Source organism: Maniola jurtina, chromosome 3 (genome assembly GCF_905333055.1).
Source record: "Maniola jurtina chromosome 3, ilManJurt1.1, whole genome shotgun sequence".
Taxonomy (NCBI): domain Eukaryota; kingdom Metazoa; phylum Arthropoda; class Insecta; order Lepidoptera; family Nymphalidae; genus Maniola; species Maniola jurtina.
In genome coordinates, this window is record NC_060031.1 from 1,294,832 (window position 1) to 1,307,383 (window position 12,552).

At 37.4% G+C, this 12,552-nt stretch overlaps 1 protein-coding gene across 16 annotated transcripts in view; it reads left to right on the plus strand.

Moving 5' to 3' along the window:
- Nucleotides 1-12,552, plus strand: part of LOC123881043 (disintegrin and metalloproteinase domain-containing protein 22) — a 407,047-nt gene that overhangs the window by 346,695 nt on the left and 47,800 nt on the right. For all 16 annotated transcript variants that reach the window (XM_045929573.1, XM_045929577.1, XM_045929582.1 and 13 more), the window contains one exon: nt 12,315-12,510. In XM_045929573.1, the coding sequence (XP_045785529.1) occupies nt 12,315-12,510 (196 nt within the window). The remainder of the gene's footprint in view (nt 1-12,314; nt 12,511-12,552) is intronic.

Below are 12,552 nucleotides of genomic sequence, written 5' to 3' on the forward strand. Positions count from 1 at the left end.
ATTAGTTTCCAGCTCTCCATTTCAATTTTAATTAAATCCACTTTATTTATATGCTCTGAAACGTGATTACGTTATATAATGTTCATGAGAGTTCCACTGCCAAAAACAGATATATAATGTTTCCAGGATTGTATGTACATGAGTTTCTTTATTCCATCATAACTTCTAAACGCCTCAACAGATTTTTATGTATGGGGGTCATTAGAATCCTTAGTTATCTCAAGTGACCCTAGATATAATTTTTTGGAAAAAAAAGCAACAGTTTCAGTATATTCTTATACCAAAAACCAAAGAGTTCTGACGAGATTTAAACAAAAACTACATTCACGTGGACGGTTGCAACCATAGACTTCTTCTAGTATTCATTGTAATGAGGGAAAATCGCCATTTTCTTGTAAATCAATAACACTCCTAAATCTCTTCTAAATATACAAGTGTAAATTAAAAATTTATAACGCCCCCGACAAGTGAAGGTTACAGTAACTAGAAAAGAGCTGATAACTTTCAATTGGCTGAACCAATTTTCTTGGATTATAGCTAAAAACACTCTCGATCAAGCCACCTTTCAAACAAAAAAAAACTAAATTAAAATCGGTTCATTAATTTAGGAGCTACGATACCACAGACAGATATACAGATACACACGTCAAACTTATAACACCTCAATTTTTGGGTTGGGGTTAATAAAAGGAAAATACTGACTAACTGATCTATCAAAACACAGTTCAAACTACTAGACGGATCGGGCTGAAATTTGGCATGCAGATAACTATTATGACGTAGGCATCCACTAAGAAAGAATTTTTGAAAATCGCACCCCTAAGGGGTAAAATAGGGGTTTTAAATTCGTGTAGTCCATGCGGACGAAAATAAGCTAGTTGGAGTATAATTCTCCTGAAGCATTCAGCAAAACAACTTGGTCTGAGGAGAACCTGATATGAATACAATAACTTTGGATAAGAATTAAAATGACATTGTAATTTTAGCATTAAAATACACACAATGTTTAATTTAATGACTTAAATAGGTACGAGCTTATTCTGTTTCGTTCCAGCTATTTCTTTATGAATATATAAGCTATTTATTAGTACCTACATTTTTGGTACATTTGGTACTAGTTGGTTTCTTAGCACACGTGATATTTTATTTATTTAAAAGTTTTTTCCCGACCGAATGTAGGCCACGGTGGCCATTCTCCATAGAGATTAGCCAACTGCGCGGGAGATATACTTAGTGTTCAAGTGTGGGCGCAAACACAGGTACACTCTATTCCCTCACTCTCATAGCCCGATGGGACTAGAATCCGAAACGACCGGAGAGACGACTTGGCGCAGTAGTAAGCGCTGTGATCTTATTAGTGAGAGGTTCTCCAGGTTCAATTCCCGGCTGTGGTTTAGAATTTTAATTGGGGGGAGGGAACAACTGAATTACACAACATATATGAAAAGAGCAACCGCCGAGTTTCTTGCTGATTCTTCTCGGTAGGAACGGCATTCCGAACCAGTGGTAGATTATTTTGACGATTCAAAAGCTCTTGTAAAAGTTTAAGTTTAAGCGGATAGCGCGGGTGCGCCTGCCTCATACCCCGATTGCCATGTCGACCTGTCGCGAACTATAGTAGATTTACCTATTATGTTACCCTCAACCTTTTCGATCATGTTCAAAGCATTTATCATTATTGAAAAATGTATTGCACCCAGCGCGCTCGGTGCAAATCGTAAATCATGAAAATACGTGTGACGTCACAAGCAATACTCGGCCTGTGCAAGACGAGACCTCTGCTCACGTCTTGTTACCGTACGTCTAATGCTGCTGAGTGCTGACGTCATTTCAAACAAAATTATAATCATTGAAGGTCTAACTTACAACATGTGCTGAAAATTCCGACTAGCATGAAAATCAGGTCTTATCAGGCTTAAATGACAGACAGAGGATGAAGTGAGGATTACTTCATTCTCTGTCTGTCAGTCATAAGGAATTTTTTTTCCTTTTGAAGTACGGAACCCTAAAAATAAGCGATTTCATTGTTAGGCAATAATAATAGTCCTTCTTTTCCATGAGAAGAATTCTTTAACTCATAATTCGCAATTGCACACAAAGCTCGCTCAACTATTCAACAGTAACGAACAATTTTTCTATAGGAGCTGAATTCATCAAAAGTTCTCAGTTTACTCACTCGAACGAGAAAAACTGAAAAAAGTTACCAACTTCCGCCCTATTGCATTATTCACTTTGCTGTAGTCCGTCCATACAGTTGCCTCTGTGATTTTTATTGGATGATATTTTTGTGATACGAACATTCCGAACTAGAGATGGATTCGAAGAAGCAATAACGGTGCTCTCTCTGTCACTCGCTCCACACAAACGTAGTGTGGTTCTCATTTGAATATCAACCAATGAAACTTCATGTAATTTTGCAGTCACTTCCTAGAAACAACAAGTAATATCCATATCTGTGGTTTGCCAGATTTCCAAACGCACTACGAATAATCATAAATAAGTATAACCTTTTTTTTTAATTGTAAGGATGTAAACGGTCTCAACTAAACTTGGTGAACTTTTGATAATAATGGTAACTGTGCCATGTTGTTAGGAAATTAATTACAGTATACTCATTAGAATACTTTATGTGCCCGCGACTTTGTCCGCGTGGACGACACAAATTCTGAACCCCCATTTTACTCCCTCAGGGATTGAAATTTTAACAAGTGTAAATTAAAAATTTATAACACCCTCGACAAATGAAGGTTAAAATAACTAGAAAAGAGCTGATAACTTTCAAACGGCTGAACCGATTTTCTTGGATTATAGCTAAGAACTCTCGAACAAGCCACCTTTCACACACAAAAAAAAACTAAATTAAAATGGGTTCATTAGTTTAGGAGCTACGATGCCACAGACAGATACATACGTCAAACTTATAACACCCCTCTTTTTGGGTCGGGGGTTAAAAATCATTTTTCAGCGGATGTCTGCCTCGTCGTAATAGCTATATCAGCTTGAAAATTTCAGCCCGATCCGTCCAGTAGTTTGAAATGTGCGTTGGTTGATCAGTCAATCAGTCATCTTTTCCTTCTTTGGAAACTTACAAATCAGCTACAATCAATCAACCCTAGAGTTTAAATCGGTTGCCATAGATATTATATATTATGAACTATTATATATAATGAACGATTTAATATTATGTATAATGAACTATTATGATGGAATTATTATTTAATGTATGATGGAATTTCATTTGCCAAAAATAAAATATGTTAATCAGAAAATTATTAAAAACGGATGATTTTGACATTTAATTAAATAAATTATCAACATCGATAGCTATTTAAAATGTGATGGCACAATTTATATTAAACACTGAAATTTTGTAGAATATCCAATATTAATTGGTAATTATGTAACGCAAAATTCCAGTGACGCCAATTTCACTGATAAAGTCAAATAAAGTCAAAAACAGCCACAAACTTGTTGAATAAGGAACCAAAAGTTTAATTAACCACCGACCCAAAACGAGCGGTGTTATAAGTTTGACGTGTGTATCTGTCTGTGGCATCGTACCTCCTAAACGAATGAACCGATTTTAATTTGGTTTCTTTGTTTGAAAGGTGGCTTGATCGAGAGTGTTCTTAGCTATAATCCAAGAAAATCGGTTCAGCCGTTTGAAAGTTATCAGCTCTTTTCTAGTTTTCTTATAGAGGTTTTTGTGTAGGGGGTTTTTAAATTTTGAGTTATATTTATTTCCTATAAGCTTTTGGTTCCTTGTTCCTACTCTTTGTAATTTTGGTAACAATAAAGATGTTTAAATAAATAAAACAAAAAATACCATGCTAAATAAGTCTTCACTAACCCGTTAGATATACCTCGGAACTTCATCGACAAAAGGGTTTTGTGCCAACAAATTGTGCTGCTGGAACGATGTATGCGGTAAGCCGCTTGAATCGGACCACAATGGCCGGCGCTGCAGGGCGATGTATCGAAGTATATTTCAATTCGCTTCCAACGTTTTACTAAGTCAGCAAATCGCTATATTTCAAATGCCATCATATTCTTGTTCTCTTAATCTATACCTATATAGAGATAAACTGACGGACTGACATACCTACAGCTTAAGAGGGCTCTCTCCGTCACTCGTTTCCACTCGTTTCATACAATCGTAGTTCCAATTTCATTTGAATACTAAGCAACCTAAGTCCATGAAATTTTGCAGACATATTCTAGAAACTAATATCTATGTCTGTGGTTTTCCAGATTTCTGTTAAAATATTCGGTTTCAAAGTTACGCGGTCTTAAAACATTTCATACAAATCTTGGAGCCCCTGTAATTTTAAAACTACATATTTTTAGAAAAATCTAAGACACAGATATTAGTTTCTAGAATATGTGTGCAAAATTTCATGAACTTTGGTTGCTTAATATTCAAATGAAATTGGAACTACGATTGTATGAAACGAGTGGAAACGAGTGACGGAGAGAGCCCTGTTAAATTTTGCATGTAGGCTAAAGGTCTTAGCTCATTTACGCGACACGATTAGTGCCCATATAGTGCGCGACAGGTTGAGATGGCAATCGAAGTGGGGATACACCCGCACAGCCCTCGCGCTAATCCGTGCGGGATTGCGCGGCTGACGTGCGGGTGTGCGGCGCGTCACCTCGCCTCATATCCCGATTGCCATCTCGACCTGTCCCGTACTATACTACTACTATACTACACTACTACTACACTATACTTTGCTATACTATACTATAGTTACTATACTGAACTATAGTTTGCGTGCAAAGAGGACGTTTGTATCAATTTAATAAATCCGCCGCGACAACCAGCAAATTTTCATTGTCATTCTACTTATTTCCTAATACATTTGTTAGCTGTCTTTTGCTTTAGTATAGACATCCATGAACCAGACAGACGTAGGCAGAGAGTTGTCATACTACTAGAGATTGCTATGTTCCGCAACTGATGTTTACCTAAGTTCACCAGCCATTTTGTTTTCTTTCTTTCTTCCTTCTGGGCTGGTTTCCGCACTTAAAAATTCAGTCAGTCAGTAATTTTGTTATAGGTAGGTGAATTGGCACTAGACCAACTTTTCAATTTCAGTCTCACATTGAATTTGGAGCCTCGATAGCTCAACGGTTGAGGTACGGACTGAATCCCGAAAGGTCAGCGGTTCAAACCCCACCCGTTGCACTATTGTCGTACCCACTCCTAGCACAAGCATTACGCTTAATTAGAGGGGAAAGGGGAGTATTAGTCATGATTAGCATGGCTAGTATTCTTATTAAAAAAATAGTATAAAGAATATTCTTTAGTAGCTGGTGGTTGAGGATACTCTCCAATTTGGATGGTCTAGGAGTTCGATCCGAGGTAGAAACCGCTTCTAATTTTTCGTTTTAAGTTTATTTATTGGTATCGTTTCATAATAAGAGCAATTTTTTACCCCGTAAGAAGTCTGCTGCTCTATCACCGGTCTCAATAAACGTAGGAATTTGCGTGCAACGGGACATTCGCCTCAGTCTGGCCGTATATCTCTCAATATATCACCCAGAATAGCTTCGGAACAAAACTCCCGGGTATATTTTAATGGGGTGAATTAATTCCCAGGGCTATGTTCCGGAGCGGGTGCGTGACCTGTGTGATTTGTCATGGGGTCCCTCGTTTCCTTGTGAAAATGTTTTTGAATGCTCCGTTTACGCCATTGTTTGTTTTCACATAAAAAACCCGTCAAGTGCATGTCGGGCGACGAGCAGAGTAGGGTTCCGTAATTGCCTGTCACAATATACTAGCTGTTTTACACAACTAACAACTTCATCCGAGTAATTTTTTCATAAGTTGGTTGATTTGCAAAGTTATGTGTCAGTATTGCAAGGTTGCAAAATAAATATGATTATGAACTTACTTATTACTTTATTATTACTCACTAACTTGTAAAGCCTACTTAGCTGGCTAGCATAGGCGATACTTGACTCTAAAAAATTAGCACTTTTTTTAAAGAATATTAGCCATGCTAATAATGACTGATACTCCCCGTTCCCCTCCAATTAAGCATAAAGCCAGGAGTGGGTACGACATGCGACAATAATGCAACGGGTGGGGTTTGAACCGTCGACCTTTCGGAATTCAGACCGCTTTTCAACCGTTGAACTATCGAGGCTCACCTTAAGACATAAGTATAATATTTAGCAAACGGATCCCTGAATCGAAAAATGGTTTTCACACAACCACAATATTTTTGAAAGGCCCAATCTTTGAACGATAGACGAGAAAAAAAAAAAACAAGTTTTTGTTTTACCATTTATTTTGTCCGCGCAATTAATACGTATTATATGCATGCCAAATTAGTACTAATAGTATCTGAGCTAAGCCACGAATGGACGGATGGACATGGCGTAACTAGGTTTCCTTGATTACTACGGAACCCTAAAAGGGCTTCAGGGGAAAGCAATTTTGTTCAGTGATTACAAATCTCTTAAAATTTGTTTGCGAACAACCCGGAGCTCATTTTCAGTGTATTCAGCTGGAACTCTGTCCTCGAAATACAATATTTGCTCGTAATGAGAGAAAAAGGCTTCCACGTTTCATCAAAAATTGTGAAAATGCTGAAATGGCGGGTCTGGTAAATATTCCCATATACCTACCTATTTACGTCTAGTGAATGAAATGAATGAAATATGCTTTATTGTAACACCATAGACAAGAAAGATAATTAAAAGTAAAATGATAAAAAACATATTGACCACCCTGGCGCAGTGGCAAGTGCTGTGGTTTTATTAGTGGGAGGTCCCGGGTTCGATTCCCAGCAGGGATTGAAATTTTATAATTTCTAAACCTCTGTTCTGGTCTGGTGGGAGACTTCGGCCGTGGCTAGTTACCACCCAACCGGCAAAGCCGTGCCGCCGAACTATTTAGATTTCCAGTACGATGCCGTGTAGAATAGAAACAAAAGGGGTATGGGTTAAATAAAAAAATGCCATCCCCTTCCAGGTTAGCCCGCTTCCATCTTAGACTGCATCATCACTTACCACCAGGTGAGATTGCAGTCAAGGGCTAAATTGTATCTGAATTAAAAAAAATCAAACGTATGATTGTCCGGAAAAAAGTAGCCTATGTCCGTCCCTGGGATGCAAGCTATCTTTGTAGCAAACGCCGAAATCAGTTAAACGGATGGGCCGTGAACACACTTATAAGCGACATGAACTGACAGATTCATTCCTTTATCTCCAAAAAAATCCAATAGCCCGCACAAAAGGAAATTTAATTAAATCTTTTGATATTCCGAACATCATTCCAAATCCAATAAGCTTTAAAGACTTTTAAGCAGACCCAAACGTAGTCGTTATATTTCAAGTCGAATCGCGATAAAGCGTCGAAAATGTCAAAGGTATCATTAAAATGTCCTCGAGCCAAAGTAGCGGTAAAAGCGTTTTATCTACGAATTCATCAAGAGGTATACTGGAATACTACCTACGGATCTTTTCGAGGATCGTCTAGTTGTAAATTTTCATACAAAAAGCGATAACGTTTCATAATTTTTAGAAATGTTGTAGGTATAATGAACTATGCTCGTACGTTTTAATTGTAAACAAATAGTGCTTATGTTAAAAGTTACTAGCGTCTAAATATCCATATTTATTTCCTAAAATCTTTCTCTAAAAGCTAAAAAATAAAATGTACGAGCCTAATGAGAACAAAATTACCTAATTTTGTAAACGTTTGGGGGAGTAAAAACGTTATCATCCGAAACAATATTTCATCAAGAATAAAATGCCTACTGGACTATAATTTTTTTTTTAAATTTACGATTAGACTATCCTCTTAAGAGAAAATGTTTTTCAAGCTACGAGTATGTTCTAAACGTTTTGCCTTTGATATCAGCGTGAATGCTTAAAAAGCTGTGAAAATGGTTAAGGCCTAGGCCTCCTAAAATGGGGATCCTAGGTCCGATCCCGGGTAAAGACCTTAACTTTTGAGAGTTAAGTATATGCGATTCAAACAATTAAATATAACTTGCTTTAACGGCGAAAGAAAACATAAAGAGGAAACTTGCAAACACGGCAGCCAATTTCAACGAAGGCTAGCGAACTATGTAGGAGATATTATAGTATGCGCAAACAGAGGCGCACTATTCCTTCACTCTTATATTCCAATAGGATGGCAATCCGACATGACCGGCGAAATATCAGGAGCAGGACTGCTGGCCAAAGTGCTATCCGGACATGGGAGCATAACACCACCAACATTTCAACTACTATTAGGATTACGTACTACTAACAATTTTGTGATTAAAACAAAAAACCCAAATTCATTTTTTGACCTTACAAGGAACTAGACCCAAAAATACCTTATAACCTAGTAACTAGACCAATGGGGCAATTTACCAATAAGAATATTACAATTTACAAGGGACTGAAACAGAACAAAAGGTAACCCCCAATCCACCAATACATCATCCGGATACCTTTAATGCTAATGTGTTATAAGGTAAACACCCGGTACAAATACTTGGAATATAATATTTTAACCAAAAAAGGCTCGATGCTGAGAAATCCCTTGAAAATTTGCATGAAATGAAACGTCATACTTTAAACACTGACATCTTGAAAGAGTTACATGACATGCAACAACCAAGCAGTTGATTTTGGAATCATGCAGTAAATTATAACAAGTGTAAATTAAAAATTTATAACACCCCCGACGATCCAAAGTATTTGAGTTTTCCAAAACATCATTTTCAAATAAATAATTATGTATTTAGGCAACGTCCATCTTGACAGCTTGACATTTGTCTATTGACATAATATTATGAACCTAACGGTTATCTAACCTTCTTTTCTACAAGAAAACTAGAAAAGAGCTGATAACTCTTAAACGTCTGAACCATTTTTTTTAGATTATAGCTAAGAACACTCTCGATCAAGCCACCTTTCAAACAAAAAAAACTAAATTAAAATCGGTTCATTCGTTTAGGCGCTACGATGCCACAGACAGATACACAGATACACAGACACACAGATACACACGTCAAACTTATAACACCCCTCTTTTTGTGTCGGGGGTTAAAAATATATCCAGAATAATATCATATAAATGTGAAATATCTAGGTATCTGGCTATTCTCTTCACGATTCATCTGCTTAACCAAATTGGACGAAAATCTTGCATTCCGGAAACGGATATAGGCTACTTCCGGTTACGGAGGGGTTCCCTCGGGATTTTTAAAAACCTACCGAAGTCGTCGCATCATTTATTTGCTAAGGAGATTACTTGCATCCCGGAAACAAATAGATAAGTATAGGAAAATCAAAGAGTTCCCACTGGATCTTAAAACACCAAAAACTTACGCGGACGAAGTCGCGGGCCCCATCTAGTATTGTGTATAAAATATTCTACTCTGGATATTGAGTTAGTTCGGGATCATAATTTCAAGTGGTAGGTACTACATGTCCACTTCCTTACTTAGTTCGGTTTAGTTGAAGTGTGGTACACAACATAATTGGTCTCGTTATATTATAACTAAGTCATAAACTCGAAGTCCTCATAATAACCAAAGAATAAGGCAAATAGAAAGTTCTCGAAGGCCCCTTGAAATGAGCTCGAATTTCCTTGTTCCTTAATGAGGTACTTGGTCGACCGAAGATAAAGTCGATTAAGGTTCAGAATTAAGAAGGGTAACCTTAGGCATTTTTTCTTTATATTTGGGATGCTTGATTATTTTTTTAATACAGTTATGAGTTTTAACGCCTCGTAGACAAAATTAATAATAAAATTAATATCTTTAACTTTATCACTTAAATTACTAAGCCACTATGGTATTAAAAGCATTGCACTTGATTGCATTGCCTTTCAAAGAGTAAGTACTTATGCATAAAATAACCTAAAGTCGCAAGGCTCATCTGCCTTAATAGGTGTCCCACAGGGTTCGGTCTTGGGTCCTTTTCTATTTTTAACCCCCGACCCAAAAAAAGGGGTGTTATAAGTGTGACGTGTGTATCTGTGTATCTGTCTGTGGCATCGTATCTCCTAAACTAATGAACTGATTTTAATTTAGTTTGTTTTTTGTTTGAAAGGTGGCTCGATCGAGAGTGTTCTTAGCTATAATCCAAGAAAATCGCTTCAGCCGTTTGAAAGTTATCAGCTCTTTTCTAGTTACTGTGACCTTCACTTGTCGGGAGTGTTACAAATGTTTAATTTACACTTGTGGATGTAAGTAAGTATATAAATGATTTACCGTAACATGCCAACAATATTTGTGACATATTGTTTTATCCCTTCAGCTACGGGTGCGGATCCGTAAAAATCAAAATAAAGATAATTCCAATTATCAGAAAATTTCTGTTATTTACTAACAGAGCCAATCAAATCAACGTAAATCGAAATAAGAAATCATACCTCAAATAACCGAAAGTGAATAAGTCCAATGGAAAGTTCCCGACGCTCGTCGTTCGTGCTCGAATTTCCTCGTTCCATTAATGAGGTCCTTGACATACCAAAGATAAAGTCGATTAAGGGTCAGAACTAAGAAGGGACCTTTGGGAGCTTTGAAGACCGCCGGCGTCAATCTGTTTGGTGCAGCCATTTGCGATACTCTATAAACAAAGAGACGTGTAGCATAGGACTCTCTTTTTTACGTAGTCCCATACAAATGACAAAGACAAAAACTCAATGGGCGTTAACCATTTTGAATGACCAAGCAACCACAAAAGAACCTGTATGTTTTCCGAAATTCAATTCGAAAATATTTCGTTTGTGATTGGTTTATTTCTAACACGAGATTTTTCATCGCTCGCTTCTTATAAACGTAGTATCAATGGTCCTCATTTGAATATTAATTAATCAAACTCGATGTAGTTTTTAACCCCCGACCCAAAAAGAGGGATGTTATAAGTTTGACGTGTGTATCTGTGTATCTGTCTGTAGCATCGTGGCTCCTAAACTAATGAACCGATTTTAATTTAGTTTTTTTTTTTTTTTTTGAAAAGTGGCTTGATCGAGAGTGTTCTTAGCTATAATCCAAGAAAATCGGTTCAGCCGTTTGAAAGTTATCAGCTCTTTTCTAGTTTTCTTATAGAGGTTTTTGTATTGGGGGTTTTTTAAATTTTAAGCTATGCTACCTAGTGATCTCTTCCAGGCAAATAACTTTCCATTTCATTTCTATCGAATAAAAAACGCCTCTACAAACTCTATAATAATATTTTTTCAGTCCAGATAACTCTAATCCTGACTGCATCATTGCCCGATGATATCGCAGTCCAAATATAGAAAACGAAACAATATAGAGGGTGTAATTTATTCCACAGAACGAAAATTCAATTATTATAATAAAACAAATTTTGATCAAAGTAAACAAATTATGAGCCTCCCATTACATTTAAATGGTGTGTAAATGGATTCCATCTTAAGTATTAGCTAACAAAAAGATGAATTTGAGGATTCTTGTAATATCTTCTATTTGGGGATATTTCGGATATTTTATTCAATTACAATTTAAAGCTTTAACATTTCTAAATCAAGTCTACACCCGCTTATATAATAATAAGGAAAATGATTCTTTATGAAGCCGAAGGTAAAGTTCATAATGTAGGTACAAAATTTCTTTGAATTTTTGTGCCCACTTGCTTTATGCTTTATTAAACCCTAAGGCCTAAATTCTTTCTATGGTGATAATGATCGTGCGTATGAAAACACATTGCGGCACTAAATAGACGTAGTTCTAAGGCCAAAATCTCACTAGGATATCATGGCGGGGCTACCAAACGAGAAACACCAGACCAGACACCAAGGTGAGTACAATTACTTCATATCAACAGTGTACCCGTGCGAATGACATCGTCACGCATAAGCAATGTGCGGGAGAGGCATCCCTGGTAGCGCAACTGGTGGTCGAGTGGCAGAGACGCCAAAAAGCATATTAGTGACTGCGCCACTAGCAAGTGATCCCAGCTGCCGCCACCAAACTGGTTGCCCAATCAAACGGACAGCAGGTGAGTTACCCACTTTAGAATTGTATTCATTTTGTTGGTAGCGTGACTATTTGTGCCACCCTTGATGTTCTAGTAAGTTAGTACCCACTCTTGTTGTGTGAGTGAGTTAGTACCTTTATTAAAAATACCTATAAGTACGTCTATATTTTACTTACGCGAACAAAATCAGCATAGTGCATTCCTCGAGCTGGAGAATTTGAACAAACAGTTCTAGCACGTTCAAGAATAGGGAAATTCCACCTACTCTTTCTTCTTGATATCCTTCGGACACAGACCACCGGGTTTTCTATGCCTTCGGAATACTGAAGGAATACTAACCACGCCTCCTTTTCCAGTGGCAAAGCAGTGGACTGGTGGCAACAGGGTTTAAGCACATACGCCATACGGAGGTTCAAACGGGACGTGAGAGAAACCACGAAATACATCGAGACAGCGCTGGTCATCGACAGGGCAATGTTCGAGAGGAGGAACGGCAGCACGAGGTCGGAGGTCGTCCATGATGCCATTCAAGTCGCCAACATCGCTGATCTGGTAAGTTGACGTGTAAAATACAATGAAGTATGTAGGTACTGG